The following is a 25162-nucleotide window of genomic DNA, read 5'->3' as shown; positions in this document are numbered from 1 at the left end:
AGAAATTCTGAATCTACTCAAAAATAAAAAATAAAAGGTAATAACAGCATCAATAAATACACAGAAATTAATATAACAAGGTGAAAATGTTGGAGAGTAATGATTGAGGTTGAATCACAGGAAGAGTAGTGTGATAAATATACATGCTTGAGAAATACACTTGTATACTGCTGCCATTGATATATTTTTTTAACACATCTGCACTTACGAAAAAAACTTAATGTGTCATTTCAATTCTGGTTTCCATGGTAACGGCAACACGTATCCAACTTGGCATCAGTGTTGCTAAGGAAATGCATCATTCAACATTACTAGCCAAGAGGTTTTATTTATTTATTTTTTTACCCATGCAGGGTTTTAATTATCTGAAATTCAACATCCAGGACAATAAAATGTATTTAAATATGAAATTTACGTTTTGTATTGTTTTGTATCTCAAAATTACATTTGCGGTTAGATTTTGTGCAGTACTGGCCCAGTTGCTAAAGGTAATCTACAAACACTAAATAAAAATAAATAAATTACAAAATAATCCATTACTCAAATTCTATTTACATCCGCTTTATTGGAGCAGCAGCAGAAATCTTAGTAAATTAAAATCTCCCATTGCAGCCTTTTGAATTTGTGCAGATTAAGAGACAACTCCACACAATCTATGGTAACAATTTTACTTTATTTAAATGATTGGTCGAGCACTGAAGAAAACCCTTCTGTCTTCTATAGTTACTTAAATTACTACATAAACATTCAAAAATGGACAATATAAAATGTTCTCTATTAGCAAAGTCACTCTTCATGATCTGTTGATCTTCATCCACGCGTGGAGGTGAGTAGGCAGCTAAAACAAGCATTCTGGCATGTTTTTATATGTCTGAAAGTGGCCCCAGATGAACCATGTCTCCCACTTTGTATTTATGACAAGCAGATGATGCCAAAAGCTGTTTGTGGCTCTTAAGAGAGTTACTTGCTTGTGCCGAATGCCTCTCAGGATGTCACTACTCAAAGCACATGCCTTTACAATCAAATGTCCTTGTCCTTCTTGCTTCCAGGAAAACACAAGAAAAGCAGAGTGTAAAAAAATAAATAAATAAAAGGTGTGGGGCTTTCTACAGTGTGTGTAGATTGGTTCAATATGATATAACAAGGCAATCCCTGGGGTCAGGATGGAGTGAGGAAGAGGAGAAGTTCCAAGGAGATATGAGGAGGGACATATTATAACTTCAGTAACAGAGCTAAACTATATCATTAGTTTTTTGCTCCTAGTGTAAAGATTCTTTATTTTAAAAATCATGAACATACACATCCATTCATATACATTTACATCATCTAGAAGCATCCAACTCATCCACCTCGGAATAGGTTATTCAGTCTTCCCAGCTCCCTGCAGTTATCCATGGTCATGAGCTCTGCCTTCTTGCGCATTCGATAATCCCTGTATACCTTTGCAGCATAAAGCAGGTCTGTTTCTGAATGAGACAAGCAAAGAAACAATGTCAGGGATTTACAAAACTAAAATCTATTTCGGAATTCAGTAAGGCAGTGCTAAAGGCATTTTACAACCACGGTTACTTACTTGTCTGTCTCTCTTTCCAGCAGTTATTTCTGACATTAGATACATAGTCCTCCTCTACATTTTTCTCAGTTTGCTGCAGTGCTGAGCCCTTGAACTCTGACTTGAAATCTCTAGTGACATAGTAGTCGACACGCAGGTTCTCCGTCTGCCTTTTTATGGTCTGACCTGTGGACCTGGAAGAGACAGAGGAAGTACGAGCTTGTGTAAAGTGTCTTGTGCACAGAGTGTACAGTCCATCACTTGAGCCATGTCTTACCTTGGACACTCTGGGACAGTCCCAGAGTCCTTTGCACATTCCTCGAGACAGTCCTGAAACTGCTCATCGCAGTCATGCTTCTCACTGCCGCAGGTGTCATAGCAGCGGTCGTGCTGGTTACAGCATTTGGTCATGGATGGGATACCTATATCAAACTGGAAATGTCAGCACTGTTACTGTTAGGTTGTAATACAGGTGCTCAGGATTGAGATAAGAAAATAATATGATGAACATATTTTTCACTGAAACCAGCTTATACATTGCACTTCTGATGTTAAAACTGCCACACAGACATGACATTTTTAAGTCCCTAATAACATTATGACAGCAATTTAAATGCAAAACACTTAATAAGAATCGCTGTATTTAAAAAAAAAAAAAAAAACATGACCACAGTGTGATGAAAGTCCACAGCTGAAAATGTGTTAGTTGCAGAAATTAATCATATCTTATTAGTCACTCGTAATGAAACTTCAAACTCTAGATTAATCACAATTTACCCATTTAGTTTGTATTCGTAATTTGGATTATGTATTGTTTGCAGTGTAGAACATAGCAAACGTCTAACACACAGAGTGTCCCAATATATACAGACGTTACTGAACTTATGTCTAGTCGATGCAATCCAGTTTGTTAAAAAAAAAAAATATACCAGATCCATCGTAAGGTTTTATAACATTTTCTGAGGTGATTTTATTCCATTGAAAGAAGATTTCACATTGTTGCTTTGGGTTATTGAGAGACGGTAGGTGGAAATCTAAAGCAAAACCATGAGTACCAAAAGTAAGTATGAAAAATGTTACGTGCATTATGTCACATAAATGTGCATAAATGTTTTAGATGTGCAGTTTTTAAGTATATTATATTAAGCTTGTGGCTTCGAGTAGCTTCATATAAATTACGCTACCCACCAAGATGTCTCCCCTTCAGTACAGTCATCACATAATACATAATATTAATCTATACAAAAAAAAAGAATAAATCAGAGACACAGACACATACAGAAATATTGTTATTTTGTTGTTTATTGTTATTTTGTTGTTTATTGTTGTTTTGGGACAATGTAGAGTTTCCAATTAGCCTATAGTTTGTGTTTTAGTGTTGCGGGAGAACCGGAGCATCCCGGAGAAAACCCACAAGCACCAAAAACACGGAGCTCCGTACAGAAACACAGGTGGAGGAGGTGGTAGTGGTGGTGGAGGTGTTTCTGTGAGGCTGCAGTGCTAATCACTGAGCCACGGAGCTCCCGTGAAAGGAAGAGACAGGGAAAGGCAGAAGTGGGGAGAAGGGGGATGTAGGTGAGGAGGTGGGGGAAGATGGAGATGTGAAGATGGAGGAGGAGGAGGAGGTTTTGAGGAAAAATGTAGAGGAGGGAGGTGGTGGAGAGGCATAGAGGAAAGGCTGGGGGGTCATTGAGAGGATGTAGAAAGCTGAGTTTGAAGAAGGCGGAGAAAGGGTGGAGAGAAGATGGAGACAGGAGGAAGATGGAGCTTCTGTTGTCCAGCCGACGCCATCCAAAAAGGCGCAAAAAAGGCAACTGGACTTGTAGAGTTTTTGAGTTTTTTTAAATAAGAGCTCCTACTGAAACTTGCTTGTTGTGTTAACAACCAGAAACCGGTGCAGCTAATTTTAATTAACGGTTGGGTACTTACCTGTCGTTGAGGGGGAGAGGGGGGCTGTTTCTGTCCCTGTCGTCTTTCCCTATGAATGGTGGTCTAAGGACACTTGTCAGTCAGAGGCTCCAGTGTCAAAGTGTGAACAAAGTTGAAACTTCTTGGGGACAGAAGTTAAAAACTGCATTGTAAACAAATGGCAGACTAAATCTCAGTCCACCTCGTCTGTTCAGACAAGGTTTCTCCAATCTGACATAGATGACTTCCTTTACTCCTCTTTCGAACCATCGCTCATCTCTGGCAAAGATTCGGACGTTGTCATCATCAAGGAGTGTCCTTTGTCCTTCAGGTGTAGGTGGACCGCTGAATCATGTCCTGATGAGATGGCTCTCCTGTGTTGATACATGCGTTTATGGATGGGTTATTTGGTTTCCCCAATGTAAGTCTGTACATTCCTCACTGCACTGAACAGCATACACCACGTTACCCTGTTTCTGCCTGGGTGTATTATCTTTAGAGTAGACCAGTCTGGACTGAGATTTAATCTGCCATCTATTTACAATACAGTTTTAACTTCTGTCCCCAAGAAGTTTCAACCTCATTCACACCTTGACACTCGATCCTCGGACGGACAAGGTCGTTAGAGCACCATTCATAGGGAAAGAGGACAGGGACAGAAACAGTTCCCCCTCCCCCCCAACGACAGGTAAGTACCCAACCGTTAATGGAAATTAGCTGCACCGGTTTCTGGTTGTTAACACAGCTAGCAAGTTTCAGTAGGAGTTCCTATTTAAATCTCAAACTTCCCTACAGTCCCCTAGAACCGAAGAAGCTACTCGGATGAGTGGTGAAACGTCCTCTCAAAAAACTCTACAAGTCCAGTTGAGTTTTTACGCCAAACATTGCCCTGTCATCGTGACACTACTTCTTGCGCCAAAATGTCCATATGCATCTCTTCTTACCCCCCTTCTTTTCTTCCTCCTTCTTCTCCTCTTTTGCTTTCTTTTTCTCCTCTTTTTCTTTCTTTTTCTTCTCTTTCTTTGCTTCTTTGGTGTCTCTCTCCACCTCTGCCTGTTCAGCCTCCAACGTTTTATTCTTCTCCATTTCTATCTTCTCCTCCAGTTCTTTCTTTGCATCCAAGAGGTCTTTCTTCTCATCTGCCAGCTGTTTCTTGGCTTCTGTCAGAGCTGTCCTCTCCTCCTCAAGTTGTCTCATGGCGTCTAACAGAACTTTCTTGTCCTCCTCAAATTCTTTTCTGTCCTCCCTCAGTTCTGTCTTTTCCTCCGACAGCAATTTCTTCTCTTCCTCCAGTTCTTTCTTAGCTTCTTTCAGATCTCTCATCTCCTCCTCCAGTTCTGCCTTTTCCTCCAACAGCACCTTCTTCTTTTCTTCCAGCTCTTTCTTAGCCTCTTTCAGATCTCTCATCTCCTCCTCCAGTTCTGTCTTTTCCTCCAACAGCACCTTCTTCTCTTCTACCAGTTCTTTCTTAGCTTCTTTCAGAACTTTTATCTCCTCCTCCAGTTTGCCACCCTTCTGCCCCATTTTTTCTTCGACCTCCTCAAGTTTCCTATTCTTGTCTTCCATCTCTTCCTTTGTCTCTTCCATTTCCTTTTTCGCCTTCTCAGATGTCGCTTTCTCATCCTCCAGTGCCTTCTTAGCCTTGTTGAGTTCAAGGATTTCATGATCTTTCTGGCACAGCAGCTGGTTTAACTCCTCCTGGTGTTCATTGGAGTTACTCTCTGTCTGTGAACCGACTTCACGCTTCAGCTTGTTGTTGTCTGAGTCTTCTGGGAGGGTTTTTTTCAGGTTTTCAAGCTCCTGCTTGTACTCCTCCAGAAGTTTCTCTTGCATGTCGATTTTTCTTTTAGCTAAATGCAGCTGGTTTTCAGTAATTGACTTTTGTTTCAGCAGCTGCCCAAAGCGCTCTTTCTGCATTTGTGCATGATTGCTTAATTGCTGATTGTCAATCTTACATGCATCCAAGGCTCTTTGCAGCCGACCAACATCATTCATGACATCCGAGTGAGGGTTATTCCCTCTGGGTCCATGAACATTGGGGATTAATGCCCCTCTGGGTCCATGAACATCGGGGATTAATGCCCCTCTGGGTCCATGAACATTGGGGATTAATGCCCTTCGGGTTCCATGACCATTGGGCACGAATGCCCCTTGAGGTGCATGACCATTGGGTACGAATGCCCCTTGGGGTGCATGACCATTGGGCACGAATGCCCCTTGGGGTGCATGACCATTGGGCACGATTGCCCCTCTCGGCCCATGACCATCGGGTACGAATGCCCCTTGGGGTGCATGACCATTGCGCACGAATGCCCCTTGGGGTGCATGACCATTGGGCACGAATGCCCTGGGTGCTCGGTTGTTGGTATGGGCCATTGGACTAGCAAAGACACAAACTGATGGAAATGTAGCAGTAAATATGTTTTGATGTCTTGAACTGGTGTTTGAAGTTGTCTGTGTAGAATATGGATTTGTAGGTCTTCCTTCACTGTCGATAACTGTCAATACGATCAATACGAATATCTAGATACGAGCGACTAATAGTGCAAGTGTCAAGTAGATATGAGTAAGTGGTGATAACGCTTACTCTTACTCTATATAAAGGTTTGAGATCACAGGTCTGACATCAAAGGTTCTGTTGGCTTTGAAGTTTCCTTTGAAGTTGGAATGATGGATCACAGGCCCCGCCCACCGGCCATATGCCCCGCCCATACGCCACAGGCCCCGCCCCATGATATAGACCCCGCCCACATGGTATAGGCCACGCCCACACATCACATGCCATGCCCACAAATAGGACCAGACAGCTATTTAACTGTAATAAGTGTTTACTTAATACATTATTTTGATTTATTTTATTCAATACACTTTCATTTGAGTTATCTGCATTTCCACGTATAAAAATGCCATTCATTGTTTCCACTGACAGTATGGGGTTATTGACATTCAAACTAGATGTTTTAGGCCTAATTCTGCCTGATTTTAAAAGCATCTATTTAATTGTCAACAGTTCATGTAAACAGAACTAAATTAAAATTCTGTCTTATTTCAAAGGTTGGTGTCTACTGTGCAATGTGAGTATATTAATATGCAGATCGGTATCCTCAGATGGAGATCCACAATGCTAAAATGGCCGTTCCTGGTGGCAAACGTCTGCGTTTGTTGTTAAAACTACTTATGTAATACATCAACCACAGTGAAACCAAGGAATTCCATTCACATTCATCTGTGTAAAGGAATACATTCAGTCCCTGTATCAAAGGAGTGCGAGTTTGGTCCGTCTAGCCGGTAGTAAGTCGGATCTGTTCCCGGTGAGGGTCGGACTCCACTAGGGCTGCCCTTTGTCACCGGTTCTGTTCATACCTTTTATGGACAGAATTTCTAGGCGCAGCCGGGTGGAGCAAGGTGTCGGGTGATCAGAGGATCTTGTCCTCGAGGCCATAGTCCTCAGTCGGAAAAGGGTGGCTTGGCCACTCTGGGTCGGGGAGGAGGTCCTCATCACAGTTTTATATCTTTCTTTTCTAGACCAGATGTTTAATTTATTGAATTATCAACAGGAGGAGTCCAGTTCTAGACACTGAGGGTAGACATTGGGGATCACTGAATTTTATTTTATTTTTTGTTTTTATGTTATGTTTTAAATTGACCAAAAATATGTTTTTGAATAGAAAGTGATGGGACAATGTGAGTTTTAGTGAATAAAAATTACTGACAACACTAATATCAACGTATCCCATGTATTTGTCAGGTTCCCTTCTTTGCCTCGTACTGCAAACAAAAAGTGTAGTATATTGTATTTTTATTAATTTGCATTTAAAAAAAATATATATTAAGGCAATATATATGCTGCACAATCAAAGTCACATAGCAACATACTTATTGTGACACAGACTCACAACCATCTCCTCAGATTACCTGAAATCCAAAGAGCGGGAGCCACATCCGTTGGGTGGTGGTTGCTTGTACCCAAGACGAGGCACTGGCTTGTACCCTGTAAGACAGGAGCAAAGGTGAGGAGGTTTCTTGTTCTTGCACCGTCCATTATCTCGCTGTCAGAGATAACCACATCATGACTGAGTAGCTTACTATGCCGATCAATGGGCAATGATATATTTTGCATTTACCAGCTGTAAAACTTGAGCTCAACCTTCAAGCTTTTTGTGTCTAATTAACCAAGTTCTTCAGTACATACATGGAAAGTGTGGTTTGGATGTGCAAGGCAGAATGTCTGTTACTTCTACTGGGTTGACAACTGTTGTTTCCTTGGAGAAATGCCTTGAAGGAAGAAAGAAAGTCACCATCATCACTACATCTGTAATGACACAGCCCGTCATCGCCACCAAACAGGTCCAGTGCTGCGTTCAAGTACGTGTCAATCTTGTGTATTCCATTTCGAATAGTTTTTTAGAGTCATCCTCCAGTCTGGAGTCTCTGGCTCTTGTTTGCAGGCAGACACAAGTGAGAAACATCCGCAGGAGTACAAACTTAACAGGAAAACACACATGTAGCTGGGGTGCTGCATAATAGTCCACGGAAAGACACATTTTCCCGGCTAAGCGGTTTGACTCAACTGATTTATTCCTCGAAACGCTGTCTCATTAGCATCTTAGGTTTCACCTCTGTTTGTTTTCATTTCATTCCCATGTCGCTGAAGAGGCACTGCCGCTGCTCTGATGTCGCTTCCGGGTTTGACGCTGTCACGTGACCGCTGATCAACCAACCAGATGATGTCAGCAGTTGTGACCAAGAAAAGTCTCAAATATATTTTTAGGTTTGAACAAAAACACACTATTATTCTAGTTTTATTGTTAGAATTATAAATAAATAAATTATATAATTATATTTATTTATTGTTTACGTCATCCACAGTTAGTTAAAATGGCAGCAGGACGCCAACTCACAGAATACCCTGCATACATTAGCTTATCTTTTTTAGTTTGAAAGTTTAGAATAAAAGTGTATGTTTGTTTCTATCGCAAGTAAAGTACTTTTCTTCTGATTTAAGCAGTACAAAAGTATTAGCCGCGCAGTACAAAAAGGTTCAAGTACTCATTTGTGTAAAGTTGTCTAAAAAGTGGCAAAAAAACACAGTAAATTAAATGATTAATTTAGTCAAATTAATGACAATGAAGTCTTTAAGCTACAAATAAATGTTGTGAGGTAAAGTACAGTAGACGGAGCCTGTAAAAATTATTAGAAAAAATAACTATTCCCTCCACAAAATGAATAATAAAAGAAATAACTAAAGAAAGTTCCAATCATGCTAGCTAGTTAAATGGCGGTTGTTTTGTTGTTTTGCATGCTTTAGGTTATATGTTCTAATTTAATTTTACAGTTTTCTGTCAGTTAAAATAAGTATTGTTTAGAATTTTTAATCTGTAGCCCGTAACATTTGTATTTAGCTGCGCTTCTATAAAGCTTTATATTAAAAGTCAGTGCCTTGATTTATTTGAATTATGTAAAACACAGTAAAACACAATTATGTAGGACACAGACAGACCTGTCACAAGTCATATAAAACACAGTGTTAATGATAAACGGAAACCGCCTGACCTCTGTTCTGCAATAAAACTTTATTATACAGCCCACACTACCACGCGCGTCCTCATTTGCTTATTTCAAGCGTCCAGTTATCACACTCAGTCACAGTATGTATTTGAAGGCAACTGTGCACATGTCAGGTGTACTATGAACAGGCTGGTTTCATGCTGTGTGCAGAACAGTATAAAATCGTGTTTCACATCATAGCATTTTTGAGCTGCAGTTATTTTTGGGTCCTTATTTAACATTCAAAGTCACATCTTTTGTATTTTTGCTTTTTTATTCCTCAAGTCTCCATGGAAGAAAACAGATTTTCAAATTTTCTTGTCAGGGTGAAGTTAATCAAGGCACATGGAATAGCCCTGACGAAGCTGGCTCCCATGCCGCTGTAATATCCTCTAATTCCATGTCTTTCATATATCCCAATCAGTCCCGGTAACACACCTGAGGATGGACGTGAATCTGACCTGAAAGCTGGAAAACAAGTTGAAAAATGAGCAAAAGATTATGATGAATACAATTTAAAGACCGTCAAAGAAATGGGTTACCCTGCGCTTGCTGCTGAGTTCGGATCACTGCCAGCGGGTAACTGGTCACTTGTCCAGAAGCAAAGGCCACAAAACTGAAGAAAAACAGCTTAGAGTCGCTGTTGTTAGCTGGATCGCTCCTTGCCCAGTTCATGATGGACTGCAATGAGAACCTAATTAGTACCTTTCAAAATAAGAGTGATCCTCTCTGCTGTCGTTCCACCTCACCTGATGAACTGCACACTCCACCCCTGCGTAGGGGATCATACAAAGGATGCTCGGCTTGAATCCTCTGTAAAAGGAGGACAAAGACTCTTGTCTGTAAATGGACCGGGCGCACGCCGCGACGCCGTGATAAGTGCCGGCCTGCTGCAGGTTCAGCCTCACCTTCAACACCTGTAGAGCAGAGAGGAGGAGGAGGAGAGGGGTTAACGAAATAAAACTAAACTAATACATTAAACTCTAATAAGGAGTGTAAATCCTAAACTAGAGATTTACATCTCTCATTAACCCTTTAGACATTTAAAATCAACTGGTACACAAAGTTTTATTCTTTCTATGATATTAATGCTAAGAAATACTAATGACTGTGTGTGTAAAGCTTTCAGTTTTATGTTTTACACATTGACATTTAACTTGTTTTTACTTAAAAAGACTAAAAAGCCTGGAAGCATTCTGTTGGTGGGACTCTTACAGTGGAAACAGGGCGCCACGCATAATAATTTAACAAGTATGTGCCTGAAATGTCTGCACAGTCTTTTTACAAAGTGTCCTGTGATGCTGGTTCTATTAAAACGATTTGCGACATTTGAATCGTCTCGCCAAGCGCTCTATAATCTGTTAAACTTAATTTCCATAATGAAAAATACACTTGCAGAACATCTACAGAGCACGGGAGGTCATGTGCTGTAGGTGTGTGCGCTGCTGTGTGGGTGTACACTGCGTTCCAAATTATAATGCCAATTTTTGTCTGATTTTCTGAAATACTCAATGCAAATGACAGTCAGCATCATTTTCAAGTCATCAACCGTTAGAGGATAACTTGAATGTTACTGAACGAACCTCCCAATAATAACCGCATATTTTTCAAAAATAAAGAAACTTATTACGCTCAAGTTTAACATAGGACCCCTTATTTGATAACAGCTTCACAATTCTTGCATCCATTGAACTTGTGAGGTTTTCTTGTGAGAGTTTCTGCTTGAATTCCTTGCAGGATGTCAGAATAGCCTCCCAGAGCTTCTGTTTGGATGTGAACTGCCTCCCACCCTCATAGATCTTTTGCTTGAGGATGCTCCAAAGGTTCTTAATAGGGTTGAGGTCAGGGGAGGATGGGGGCCACACCATGAGTTCCTCCCATTTTATGCCCAGAGCAGCCAACGATGCAGAGGAATTCCTTGCAGCATGAGCTGGTGCATTGCCATGCATGAAGATGATTTTGTTACAGAAAGCACGGTTCTTCTTTTTGTACCAGGCAGAAACTCCACACACAGGTCATTTTTGCACCTTCTGGGACTCTAAAGGGGCCGACCAGCTCTCTCCCCATGATTCCGGTCCAATACATGACTCCGCTACCTCCTCGTTGACGTCGCAGCCTTGTTGGGACATGGTGGCCGTCCACCAACCATCTACTACACCATCCATCTGGACCATCCAGGGTTGCACAGACTGTTTGAAAATTTGTCTTCATGTATTTCTGGGCCCACTGCTGCCGTTTCTGCTTGTGAGCATTGGTTAGGGGTGGCCGAATAGAAGGCTTATGCATAACTGCAAGCCTCTGGAGGATCCTACACCTTGATATTTGCATGACTCCAGAGGCACCAGCAGCTTCAAATACCCATTTGCTGCTTTGTAGCGGCATTTTAGCAGCTGCTCTCTTAATGTATGTATGTATCTGTCTGGCAGAAACCTTCCTCGTTGTGCCTTTATCTGCACGAGCCCGTGTGGACTTTGAATCAGCCACAAATCTCTTAACAGTACGATGATCACGCTTAAGTTTTCGTGAAATATCTAAGGTTTTCATACCTTTCCCATATTGCTTGAAAACGGTGGTCTGCTTAATAATGTGGAACGTCCTTCTTCAGTGGTTTTTCCTTCATATGGGCTCACCTGGCAAACTAATTATCACAGGTGTCTATCTTTATGACACTTAAATACAATTTGCATAATACTTGCGGTGTATATAGGGTCAGGAAGGAAGTATTTGCATGTAAAGAAGGAAAAAAGAGATAACAATGACAGAAAAAAATTAAATAAATGCTTGAATGAAAGACAAAAGAGGATAAAGAAAGAGCATTAGGTATTTTGTGAAAGTAGTTGAGAGGATTGTGATAATAGTGATGAATAATGAGTGCACGTGAGAGCAGAAAAATATAAAACTTTAGGAAGAATGCACCAGGAAATGAAAATATATCTGCACAATGCCAGTTCTGTGTTATTCTACATGGAGTTGACAATGTTTAAGCTACAAATTAGCACGACCGTTAATAGAAATTAGCTGCACCGGTTTCTGGTTGTTTACACAACAAGCAAGTTCCAGTTTCTATTTAAAACCTCAGACTTCCCACCAGTCCTCTAGAACTGTCCTACCATGACCTGGATGACTGAGAACCTTCACAGACATAGTACAAAATATAACCAGAATTGGACATGAGATAGTAGTTACACAGCTCTTACAATGTAGGATCAGGCAGAGGTGGCAAAAGTATTAACTTTCTGTACTTAAGTAAAAGTACGGATACTTAAAATGTGTAAAATAATACTCTGGTAAAAGTAAAAGTACTGATTCAACTCCCTTACTCAAGTAAAAGTAAGAAAGTACAGACTCTGAAATGTACTTAAGTAAAAGTAAAAATGATTTTGCCATTAATGAAACAATTCATCCGTTGATAATTTTGCAAAATGAAAAAGGTTCTAGCGGGATAATCTAGACTGAACTGACCAGAGGTCCTGCATGAGCATCTAGATCATTTTTAATAATAAATTAAGTGTTATTGGGTTGTTGTTGTTTTTAAACTGAGAGCTAGTGTTAGCTATGAATGATGTGTTCCCATAGCATTGCTAACGTTGTAAACTGGCTTCCAAAAAAATGCTCAAAAAGCTAATGATAGCAACAGAAACCACGCCATATCTGAATTTGTTTTTCTTTCCATTTTCAAATGGCAATGGAAAATCAAAAAATGTTAGTTATAACGTATAGCTTGCGTTATAACTCAAATAACAGCAAATTGGTACGTTCACAGTTGAACCTGTAAAATCGAGCACAACATAACAGGGCGGCTAGCAAGCTAACGTATGTTTGTTAACGCTCATTACAAAACTTCCGGGTCATTTAAACCCGACCAGTTAAATATTAAAATCAAATTCAGTCCTGTGGCCCGTTTTTCCATTTAGTATTTTTGATCTGAGCCTGAAGTGAATTGAAATATGAAAAACCAGCCTTTTTTTTTTTTTTTTTCTTCAAAAAGCTAATGATAGCAAAAGAAACCACACCCTACCAACAGGATGCCTGTTTAACCCAGTAAAAGAAGTAAACAGGAACACCGGTGCATATAGCTGATAATAGAGGGTATTGGAGGGTATTTTCCTTTATAACTGTAGGCATGTGCAAAGATCGCATTTTTACTAAATATGACGCGACTGGTCTAATTCTATAGGCTCAGCTTGTCAGTCTCCTGTGAGTTTCCATCGATTGATAACAGGCACCTTCAGCATCAGCATCAGGTCAACAGGTATCACCAACCATGTTGCGAGCGCAGTCCATCATCGACTTTCCTTCTCTAGTCCGATGCTCTAGTCATGTCCGATCATGTCACGTCTTTTACGTCTTGTCATCCGTGCAGGTTAAAAAACTTAAAACGAGCCTGTTTTCCAATGTAGAAAGGAGTAGAAAGTGCAGATATTTGTACAAATGTGGGGAGTAAAAGTAAAAAGTCACCAGAAAAATAAACACTCAAGTAAAGTACCGATATCTGAAAAATCTACTTAAGTACAGTGACTAAGTGTTTGTACTTCGTTACTTCCCACCTCTGAGAACAGGTGTACTGCAATCCAGCGTGCAGAATATTTATAACCAAGTGCAAAAGACGTTTATTTTTGTACACAGATATCTGTAAATAACTATCATTGAATGTTTACTGCTGGTTTATAGGTCTGAACCCAGGGCTTCCTGTGTTTTTGTGTTTGACAGTGACACAGTGACATTTGAAATTAGACCGTGTTTGTGTGTTTGTTGTGACCAAACACAGGACACGTGACAGAAGTGTTAAGGCACTCAGACCTGCCACTGATACCTCTAAGGGGTAGAAGGCGGCGTGGGCGACCGCTCCGGAGACGCAGCCCAAACCGAAACGCTGCTGCACCGTCAGGGCCTCCTGAGTCCTGTTTTGCGTGGACACCTTCATCTGTGTGGGAGAAGAGCGGCGCCTCCAGATTAGGAACAAGAAACTGTTGATAAATAATTCAAATGAAGCTTGCCAGGGATGCTCCTCCTCACCTGGGCGTAGATAAGACACTGTAGGGTTGACTGTGGCGTTCCTTTCAGCACGTTCACGGCGTTGCCTTGCCACATCGACCGCAAACCGCCCGTCCTCATCTCCTGGAAGCCTTGAGAGAAGGCCTTGGATCCATGAACCTGTGGAGCAGACAGTTGTTTGGTTATATGAAACCCATCTTTATGCTGAAAACAGGTGTAACAAAGAGTTTAAACAGACAATAAGAACTTTTCACCTGCTCCACCCAGGGAGGTCAGAGGTCACGCTTACTGATCTCTTTCCCGAGGTCACTTCACGACAAAAACACTGACCTGAAGCTGGGTTTTTAGGCGATCTATGGGCGCCGTCACAGTCCGGGACACGCCGTCCGCCAGCCCTGCCGACAGGACAAACGTCCTCCAAGCGCCAAAGCCGGACGCCTCCTCCGGGAACTCGATGGGCATCGCGCGACTCTCCCCCACGTCAAAAACCTCACAGCGGGACAAAACGAGGAATTTAATTTATCCTTAACCTTGACGTAATTGTGTTTATTTACAGACGATCTTACCAGACTGTGTTTCCACGAGGACACCAGCTCTCCTATACTGTCCACGGGGTTGAGGATGATGTGGTGCAGGAATTCATCCCAGTCCACCGTCATGGAGCTGTCCTTGTCCATCCTGGTGTCAGAAAACACAATACTCTGTTAGCTAAGTGCACGTCATCTGTTGTTTTACTTTATATATAGTCACCTCACACCTCACACCTCACACAAGGGAAAATGACAAGTAGAAATAGTGACAGATTAATAACAGAGCAGTAATTATCTGTTATTAATCTAATATATAAGAAAGTCAGGTTAGCCAGGACTGAAGGATCCTTTGGAGCCACAAAACATCTTCTTACTCCTTTTAAATCTCAAACTCGATGGTTTATTTAGCGAATTTGTCCAATTTTGCACAGCTCAAGCCAGCAAATGACAAATTAATTAACATATTTACCCAGGATCTTATAGAAATTCCATGTTTAGTCTCATGGAAAAAATAAAATATAAAAATACAGGCTCAGACCTGGCAACCCAGACCTTAAATTCAAACCCCACATGAAAAGTTATGCAGTTTTACTTTATTTTTTCAGACAAACGACACTTTGTTCAAGTTCAACAATGAGTCCATGAGGTAGTGGGCAAAAAACTCTTACATTTGTATTATTTTTTTTGCATTCGGCTTTGAAATGACCACTCCTAACTCCTTAAACAAACATATGACGTCGTCCTGGTCAATCTCCCCTGATCGGAAAAGAAATGCACAAAGTTACAAACAGACACGGGCTCACGCTCGTCCCGTAAAGTGTGATGATAGGCGACGGTGCGAGTGCAAGGGTCACTGAGGCACTGCAGTGTTGTGCACTATAAATAAATCTCAAGTTCGCGTAACAGTGTCTTCCCCGTCTGACCTTGAAAAGCACATTTTATAGTCAGGAAACTATGATTTGTTTTAGTTTATAGAGAGGGAAGGCGAGACTGGAGAACATGCTTTCCACATAAGTAAAGATTGTGTTCATTAAGATCTTTAAATGGCATGAAACAGGTTGAAAACGGATTCAAAACTCTTTGCATGCTGGTGCTTATGCTGTGTATCCTGCAAGTCTATTGCACATTGGAGCATTTTATTATTAGTTTTCTTGGGATATATAACAAAACATATGCTTACCACACTTGTTCTTGTCAAGGTCATTAAAGTGAATTTTCCATTTCTTCTCTCTGTCCATCATGTAGCTGAGGAACTCGTTATAATCCAGCAGCCCATCTTTGTCTTTGTCATAAGAATCAATGATATTCTAAACAAATAATGAAAAAAAATGTTGTTGTTTTTTATTTGCAGGTTTTGAACTAATCAAATTAGAGCTGTGCACATGAGTAGAGGGTTTTAAAAACAACATATCTGTTACCTGAACCTTGCCATCTGCTGAGAGGATCCCATGCTTCCTCATCTCGTCGTGGAGCTCGTCCACCGTTATGAAGCCATCCTCGTTTTGGTCCAGCTTGTCAAATAAACCTCGAAACTGATCCATGATTCACTAAAACAAAAGATGCTAAATTTCTGCTGCTTTAATTGCTGCGGTTCCCTTTAAAGCGGACAATTAATGCATTGATTATAACCAGAGATTATTGACCTGCAGAGCTGCACCGGCGCTGACTCATTGTCAGAGCTCAGAGGCAATGCAGAGATAGAGAGAGAAAGAGAGAGTGAGAGAGAGAGAGAGAGAGAGAGAGAGAGAGAGAGAGATCCTGTCTCTAAAGATGGCAACTCATTTCACCTGTTGAACTGCAGGTGGCGCTGTGGCTGCAGGAGAAACCTCCATCGCTCTCAGTCATCAGTGTGGCCTCTGGTGATTGTTCAGAGACAAACTGTGGCCTTTTAATAATGAGATAAATAAGTATGGGATTCATTTAAATACATTAAAAAATACAAGCTGAGGGTTTAATGTGTGACATAATGTTGAAAAACTCACCATTTTTTTATACTCAGCCTCCATTGGTCCCTGGTTTGCTGCATGTTTGTAATGTAAGTTTTTACCAATGGTTTTTACTGTATTTATCAGGTTGTGTTTTACTGTGTGTGTGTGTGTGTGTGTGTGTGTTTTTTTAACTTAATGTACGTCCAAAAACACAAACACAAAGTCATTTATTAATTTTTAAAAACTAGTAAATTGTAATTTTTTTAAATTCACATGTAAACAATGCCTGTGTGTTAATATACTGTACTGCTTTATTTTATTTTGTTTTATTTATTGTCTTTCACATTGTTTTACATTGTTTTGATCGTATATTTGTGTGACATGTCATTGTACCACTGTAAAATCACCTCTTATAATCTCATATAACATATCAGATTCGTCCCATATTCACATCAGCACATTAGATTCTTAATGAAATAAACTGGTCTTGGCCCTCAGAGCAGCAGCTGACAGTATACTATTATTTTATATAATATGAATCTATATAAAATAATAAGAAACAAACAAAAAAATAAAAAATAAAATCTAAGATTCCACTTTTAACGTGCACTAAATTCAAAAACCGATGTTGGGAGACAACTCATGTGAACATTTTTGTCTCTGTTTGTATATTTTTAGCATCTAATGTGACAAAAAAAGTGAGTTATAGTCCATAAAAGCATGAAATATTCACATCTGTTTATTAGTTTGTTGATTTTATTTTGAAAGGGGGCGTGTTTCAGGTGTCAGGTTTCAGCGATGACGTCATGTCTATAAATTAAACTGTGATTCTTTTTTTCCCCCACCACCACCACATCCACCACCTCTCACCTGGATGATGTGGAAAGGACCCCTGAATAGTGAATGACGAGCCCCACAGCTCTGGCTTTCTAGAAAGAGCCGCTTGGTTCCAGTTCATCCTGTCGAGATTGACCGAAGCACACCGGAAGTCCGATTTCAAAATAAAAGCTTTCATTTCTCGTGCAAAATATACTCGAGCAAAAAAATTTTTTAAAAAAACGTCTTTCATAATTTTTAAACACAGTATTTTCTGCATTTTTTTATATATATTTTTTTAAATTGTAAGAAAAATGGAAAAATATGAAGGAGGCTAATAAAAAACTGTAAATAAAAAAAGTTAAATATGTTTCATATTTATGATTCCTGGTTGTGATGTCAGTATGATAATAAAATATATATTTTTTAGCCTTGTAATCAAAGCTCACAGCATTTTGAAAATGTGCAGCTTTAATTGCATTCATTCATTTTCATTGCAGTTGTTAATTTCTAAGTTTTTGTGCACACTGCAGCAGGAAGCAGCACAGGACAGGAGTACATGTTGTTATTGTAGAACTGACGCTTTTACGATCAATTTTGGAAGATATTCAGTCTGACAGAAAATAAAAAAAGTAGCACCGGTTCAAACATACCGGAAGCAGAATTATTTATTGGATCTAACTTGACTCTTGCTCTGTGGATGCAGGGGAGGGAGCGGTGGCTATTTAAAGAGGGTCATCCAGTCACGGAGAAATAACACGGGGTCCACGGCGTTGACTAACCGCCTCTAAATGGTCTTCATCCCGCAGCGTGTGTCTGTCTGCGGCCGCTTTCTGTTTATCAGTCTGCTGTGACAACCATCCGTCGACCAGAGCAGAGCAGAGCAGACCCAGGCCGGTCTAGCACCTCTTCTCCAGGGGCTCTTTTATATTTTTTATTTTATTTCTCGGTGATTTTAATAATAAAAAAAAAATTACAGCAATGGGTAAAGATTACTATAAAACGCTTGGCATCTCTAAAGGAGCCACGGACGAGGACATAAAGAAAGCTTACAGAAAACAAGCGCTGAAATGGCATCCGGATAAAAACAAGTCTGCAGCCGCCGAGGAGAAATTTAAGGAAATTGCCGAGGCATATGAAGTCCTCAGTGATCCGAAGAAGAGGGAAATTTATGATCAGTACGGAGAAGAAGGTAATGTGTGTTTTTCATCGCGTTCATTTACGTTTTTCCCTTTTAAATGATTTATTTTATTTGCGTATTGGCTTTAAATGCACCGGAGGAAAGAAAACCGAATGGATGTAAAACACCGCTGGCATCAATTCAAGTCACACACTGTAACCGGGAAAACAGCGAGGCCCAGGAAACAGCTGTTCAGCAGATCATGGGCCTACATTTCTGTGCATTACCCAGTTTTACACTATAGCTGCAGTTATAAGCCCTTATGCTGTAAGAGAAAGAGATATGTGTCTCCCTTTTACCACATCAGATTTACGCACAAATGATGCGTAAATCAGCACATAACAGGCTTTTCTGGGCATGCTCATTAGTGTGTGGACATAAAGGTTTGATTTTAAGTCCAGGTGTCTATGGATGGGATCCAGGAGGAGGAGAAAATAGACCACCTATCATCTCCACCTCCATATATTGATCATTTAAGCTGACGTGTGATGATTTTCCACTAACTTTAACACAAAGGTTTCCAGAAAGGACAGACGTAAGTAAAGCAAGGCAAAGAAAAAAAACATGAACCTGGAAATTTGTCTTCCATGACCTCTGAAAGCCATACAGTCAAAATCCAAGTTTCTTAAACATCTGTGTGGGGAGATGATCGTCTGTAAAGTCTTTAAAAGTCTCTTAAAATGTGCATTTTTCTGTTTTGGACTCCCAAACACATGCACGTTTTATTGAACAAACTTGGACAACCGATCCGACTTTTCCCTCTTTTGATACCAAGTTGTTTGACACCTCAACTCATTGCCAAGTTCTGGCCTTCCAGTCCGGCGCCCTTTCCAAATATAAAATCAGTCTCACCAGCTAGCCAGGGATTTCCAGCGTCTAGCGTCATCATGACTGAACGAATTTAAGCCAAAGTGGATTTTATAATTAGCCTGGAAGCCACCCTACCAACTTCCCCCAGCGATACAATATTCGCGGAGGAATGCTGGTCTGGAGTCTCTCCCTTTGGGAGCTGATTACGCTCCGGCAAAGATCTGACGACCAGTCGGAACCTTTTTGTTGGGCTTTATGTGGTGATGGAGATAAGAGAAACAGAGACGTAGTGAGTTTGTTACTACAAAATTGCTCTGATTGGTTGTTGGACTGTCCAATAACGTGCATTTGTTTGTCATAATTGGTGGAAACATGTCATTTTAATGAAGTGCTGTGTTACCAGACTCATATTCTGATCTAATCTGGCCACACCTCACCGAAGATTAAATCGTAAAACACCTCAGAAAACGAAGTATATCCAAGTGTCCAAGGCAACCTCTTAGTTTAACTCTCGCAAAAGTTTAAGAAGCTGGAACCATCTTCAGATTTTCAAGCTATGGTTGGTTGATAGTGGTCAGAATGAGGCCTGTCTGGTGTTGCGATGGCTAACTATGTGTTTCTGTTGCACATCAGGTCTTAAGGGAGGAAGTGGGCCCACTGGCGAGGGACAGGGCACCACCTTCACCTACACCTTCCACGGGGACCCTCACGCCACCTTCGCCACTTTCTTCGGGGGCTCCAACCCCTTCGAGATGTTCTTCGGGCGCAAAGCCAACGGGCGCGACGACGAGGACATGGAGGTGGACGGGAACGACCCCTTCGGCTCCTTCACCAACTTCAACCTGAACGGCTTCCCCCGGGACGGCCACATCGGAGGCCCCGGGGGTGGGCCGCAGCGCCGGAAGCAGGACCCGGCGATCGTCCACGAACTGAGGGTCTCCCTGGAGGAGGTCTTCCACGGCTGCACCAAGAGGATGAAAATCTCTCGCAAAAGGCTGAACCCGGACGGCAGGACCATGCGCACCGAGGACAAGATCCTCACGATCGAGATCAAGCGCGGCTGGAAAGAGGGAACCAAGATCACTTTCCCGCGAGAGGGAGACGAGTCGGCCGGCACCATTCCTGCTGACATTGTTTTCGTCATCAAGGACAAACCACACCCTCACTTTAGGCGGGAGGGCTCCAACATTGTGTATCCTGTACGCGTGAGCTTACGACAGGTGAGGCCTTTTCTGTTATAGCACACTGCACTGACTGCAGTCGTATTAATAGAGCCTGATAGATGGATTAGTCACACACTTCAGAGTGAGTTCACATTTAGACTTTAACACTCTGCAGCTCAGACCCCGAGCAGCCTGGTCACGACCAATAAACCGCAGGTGCTTGGCCTCAAAGGCTGTGCAGCACACTAAATGAGCGTAGTACCAAATCTACACGCACTCACAGTTTGACTTATGTAAACCGGATCGTCAAGATTGAGAAATCGGCGCTGCATCACAGGGGAGGGCGGAGAGGCGGCGGCCGCCCACGTGCACACGGTGCAAGATGTACTGATACGGTTCCTCCCACTCTCCTCGGCGCTCGGCGTTAGATCTCAGCTCTTCATCATCATCGTCTCTGCAACGGTGTGCAAACAACAGCAGATCAGCTCTCGTTGACTCACGCGGAGAAATCAAAACATATTTGAACTGACCTTCTTAATGAGTCTCCAGTCACAACCAGACATTTTTTTCTGTCAGCAATCACACACTTGACTTCTTAGCAAACAGAAGAAGTAGATCAGAGGAGAGATTGCGACCACCTGTTGCCACGAGATGACAAATCAGCAACTAGAAATCCACAATTGAAGACTGTGGTTGTGGCTGAAAGTTGTGGGAAGGTGACGCAATTTGCCAAAAGTTAATATTATTTTGTGTTCCTGTGTAGGTCTGATGTCAGAAAATCTCTTAAAAGCTCAGAGTCAGACGTGTTTGGAGAAATGTTAGCTGTGCGCCGAGCAGAACCGGCTTTTGTTCTTTAGTGAAGAACTGCAGATGGCTGGAAGTCTTGTTTTGGACGAGTTAGAGCATCCTGCACAATAGGAGCTTATATCAGATGGTAGACGATCAGCCACAACATTAAAGACAGGAGAAGTGAATAACATTGACCATCTTGTGACAATTCATTGTTTTGCCGGGAAACTTTTGGACCTGGCATTCATTCATTTGGATGTTACTTAGACATGTAGCACCCTCCTAGACCAGACTAGACACCCCCACCCCATAGCAATGATACTCCTTCTTGATGGTGTTAGGGAGGAATTTGTGGTGATGCCGATGAAGAAGAAGAAGTACCAGAGTCCTGTATGTCTCATGCTGAAGGAGTTTATTTAGGCTCAATCGAGGAGAACAGAATATTCGTCATCACAACATAAGTGCATGAGTCCACCTCAGTTCTAAGGGTCAAACAGTAAAGCTCAGATTCTTAGACTAGAAAGGTGGGCCGAGGCAGCAAAGGGGAGATGTGTTAACATCCAATTGGCTATTGTACATAAACATGAAGATAAGGACTCACACCAGCTAGGAAATACAAAGTGTCATCCAGTGACGGAGGACATTATCATCTAACTCTACAGCTGTGTCTGTGGACAGCCAGAGAGTGAGACTGAAGACGCCAAAGAGGGACCATGGCCTTGGCATGTTCCTCAGAGAGAAAATAGGGCAGATAACTGACCCCAGCAGTAGGGAAGAGAATTTATTCTCTAACAGATGGTAGCAGCCATCCCCAGCAGGATGCAGCCTGACACAGACACACACACACAAAAACACTTTAGAACAACTAAAAAAAAAAACATGAAGAACAGCACAAGGTGTTGACCTGGCCTCCAAATTCACTAGTAACTGATCAAGTATCTGTGGGATGATCCACAGAGGCCCCTCCCCTCAAAGGCCCCCCACTAACAACATTCTGTTGCCAGACACCACAGGACACCCTCAGAAGGTCCATGTCCATTCTCTGATGAGCTACAGCTGTTTTGGAGGCACAAGGGAGACCTGGACAATATTAGGAAGGTGGTCATAATGTTATGCCTGATTGGTGTATATTGAGCTTATCTACCTCAGCGGTTCAGTGTCTTGCCCAAGGTCACTTCGGCCAGCGTTCAGGGATTGGCCAGGGATTAAATCACCAACCCTGCGCTACCAACCCTGCAAAAATATTGCACTGACACATAATTTGACTGGAGGGCAAAAAAAGTAACTGCAGCTCTGAGATTTCAAACTAAATCCGACATGATTCTCAGCTGATGCCACCGTTACAGTCGATCTACCTCCTCCCCCTCAAATGAGCTTCTCAAGGCTTCTTCCTGTTAATAGGGAGTTTCATTTTTATGGGTTTTGTAAAAACGTAGAGCCTGAAGATACATATTTGGGTTATTAAATGTTATATGTTTATATATGTTTATGTTAAAATCCAGCATGCATCAGGTTATATGTTCTCAAGAAGGCTCAGTAATAATGCAGAATCATCGTCTGTAGACTTTCAGCTGATTACATCTTTCTGCTATAATCATTCGTTGCAGAAATCAAATCAGACAAAGCCTGTTATTACAGTGCGACAACACATGATTATTTTATGTGTAATCTTTTTATATTTGGAGATTCATGATATGAATAATTGTTTGAAAATATCCGCAGCGCTGATCTCAGCCAGAGAACAGATTAATGTGTTATTTCTGGCTGCAGTGGCTACATGTGTGGGTTGCTGTTCTCCTCACTCGCTCCCCTTCCTCCTGTCTCTGCAGTCGCTGTGCGGATGCTCGGTTACCGTGTCGACGATAGACGGGAAGACGTGCAACATGAAGATCACGGACGTCATCAAGCCCGGCATGAGAAAAACTGTCGCCGGGCAGGGCCTCCCCTTACCCAAAAACCCCGAGCAGAGAGGAGACCTGGTGGTGGAGTTTGACGTGAACTTTCCCGAAACGTTGCCGGGCAACGCCAAGGACGTCCTGAAACGGCACTTACCTACTTAGGACCCGGCAGGCGCTCGTCCTCGATACCAAAACACACAAGGACAGCTCTGACAGCTCACAGATGGACCCCCCCCCCCCAACCGACGAATGTGCAATTTCTATTTTTGAGCTATCCAGTGCTATTTCTTTTCTTCTTCTTCTTCTTTTTAAACTCCGTGCATGCTGCCAAGTCGACACAAGTGCAAGACTGCGTGGATTGCTGATATCTGAAAGTACCTACACATTTCATGTTTCGCTTTATCTTTTCGTTTGCTGGATGTATTTGGCTGTGAGTGAGTCTACAGTTGCCAAAAAAACAAAATCCCACGGATCCTGGAAAAACTCTACATTTAACAAACTTCATGTTGTCACGAATAGATGCAAGCTTTGTCTTAAAGTTTGTGTACGAGAGGGAAGCGTGTGTGACTGAGCCGGTGCAGTGTGTAGAGATTTTACCTGTGAAGATGCTGAACTTGAATTTTAAAATAAATATTTCCACATGAACTGATGGTGAGCTGTTTCACTCATGGAAACAGATAATGATTAACAAGTGTTTTAAAACTGCTTATACTGCTTAGGGTCGTTTATAGTCTGCAGCAGCCGGGGGAAATTTTTTTAAATGAACCTCTTATTTTGATAGTCAGATATGAATATTTTGTTGTTGTAAAGCTTAAACGGTTACATTTCTGATGTGCAAAGAGCCAAATTAAACATATGTCGACTCAGTTTAATGCTTTAAGTTACTGATGGTGAAGCTGTGTAAATATAGCTGTCTGCTCTCAGCTGCCAACACAGAGGCCTTTACATTTTCCCACCAGGGGACGCCACATCACTCATCATGAGTCAGGGCCCCAGAAAAGGGGGGAGATCTACTCTATTCATCCGTCTATCCATTTATCCATCTATCTATCTATCCATGAAAGACCTGCGCGTACGTCAGCATGTGCTGAGTTGAGATTTGTGCAACCGATGAGTCACTGTCGTCCATCGAGGCTGGAGAGTAAACACACCTGCTCCCGCTCATGTGGGAGTTTAGCAGCCGGCAGTGATCATCTCTGCAGAAAATTGTTGCAAAACCGGTTAGTGAATTGGGAAAGTGTCCGTTTTTTTTAATGGGGAAAACATTGTTTACGCATTTGTAATCATGAGAGGACACGGTTTAGGTTAACCGTCCAGAAAACTCCAGACTCAAGGTGTTAATGGGGGTTGAAACTTACTGGGGACACATTTTGAGAGTGTTTTAGTCTGATTTGTGTCATTTTCTTCAATGTGTCAAGTAATTAACACTTAGAAAATGTGTGGAAACCACCAAAAATACTAAAAACCACTCAGACTTAAAGACTTTAGAGCACAACATCTAAATGTAAGTCTTCATTTTCCTTGATTGTTTCCAAGTTAAGTAATTTAACACCAAAACCTTATGGAAACGAGTAAAAATACAAAAGACTAGAGTTTCTAAAGATCCAAAATGTATGTCTAAGTTTGTGCTTTGTCAAATTTCTTTCATTTTTTTCCCATATGTCAAGTAATTAAAACAAACAAGCAAAAATACTAAAAACTAAGATTTAAAGTCTATAACTTTTCTAAATATGAGTGAATATGTGGTGTACATTTGTGTTTCTGTCAAATTACTTTTATTTTTTTCTAATTAATGCACAAAAAATATGAAGCTAGAATACTAAAAACAAGATTTAAAGAATTTAGACACAAAATTGGTTAATATCTACTGTTTATTTGGGTTTTTCTCCATTTGTACTCCATTGTTGTATTGTTTTTCCATTTCAATTAATTATCTCGCAGAAAAACTGTGGAAACAAGCAAAGGATACGACAAACAAGAAGATTTAGATGTTAAATAGTGTACGTGTCAATACGCTATTTGGAAATATGCAAAAACAAAGACTTA

The 25162-nt window shown here is 41.3% G+C and overlaps 2 protein-coding genes and 1 pseudogene across 3 annotated transcripts; 1 reads left to right on the top strand and 2 right to left on the bottom strand.

The window, feature by feature from the left end:
* Nucleotides 1–874: 874 nt before the first annotated feature.
* On the bottom strand, nucleotides 875–7982 carry LOC311489916 (annotated as a pseudogene). Its single transcript, XR_014699942.1, has 5 exons — nucleotides 7759–7982; nucleotides 7376–7451; nucleotides 1830–1984; nucleotides 1574–1746; nucleotides 875–1466 (listed from the first exon to the last, which is right to left on the bottom strand). The product of XR_014699942.1 is annotated as an uncharacterized misc_RNA (transcript).
* Nucleotides 7983–9287: 1305 nt separating this feature from the next.
* On the bottom strand, nucleotides 9288–16241 carry slc25a24l (solute carrier family 25 member 24, like; the record flags this gene model as incomplete). The annotated part of the gene is made up of 10 exons (XM_084547378.1): nucleotides 15951–16241; nucleotides 15713–15839; nucleotides 15201–15288; nucleotides 14569–14680; nucleotides 14333–14491; nucleotides 14024–14161; nucleotides 13821–13931; nucleotides 9757–9924; nucleotides 9550–9688; nucleotides 9288–9475 (listed from the first exon to the last, which is right to left on the bottom strand). The coding sequence occupies exons 1-10, from the start codon at nucleotides 16071–16073 to the stop codon at nucleotides 9288–9290; spliced, it is 1353 nt and encodes a 450-aa protein (XP_084403504.1). The 5' UTR covers nucleotides 16074–16241.
* Nucleotides 16242–18033: 1792 nt separating this feature from the next.
* Nucleotides 18034–23700, top strand: dnajb4 (DnaJ heat shock protein family (Hsp40) member B4). The gene is made up of 3 exons (XM_084546483.1): nucleotides 18034–18468; nucleotides 19900–20486; nucleotides 23048–23700. The coding sequence occupies exons 1-3, from the start codon at nucleotides 18258–18260 to the stop codon at nucleotides 23276–23278; spliced, it is 1029 nt and encodes a 342-aa protein (XP_084402609.1). The 5' UTR covers nucleotides 18034–18257; the 3' UTR covers nucleotides 23279–23700.
* The last annotated feature ends 1462 nt before the right edge of the window (nucleotides 23701–25162 follow it).

Source organism: Chelon labrosus (genome assembly GCF_963514085.1).
Source record: "Chelon labrosus genome assembly, chromosome: 6".
Classification (NCBI taxonomy): Eukaryota; Metazoa; Chordata; class Actinopteri; order Mugiliformes; family Mugilidae; genus Chelon; species Chelon labrosus.
This window is presented reverse-complemented; position numbering and strand designations above follow the sequence as displayed.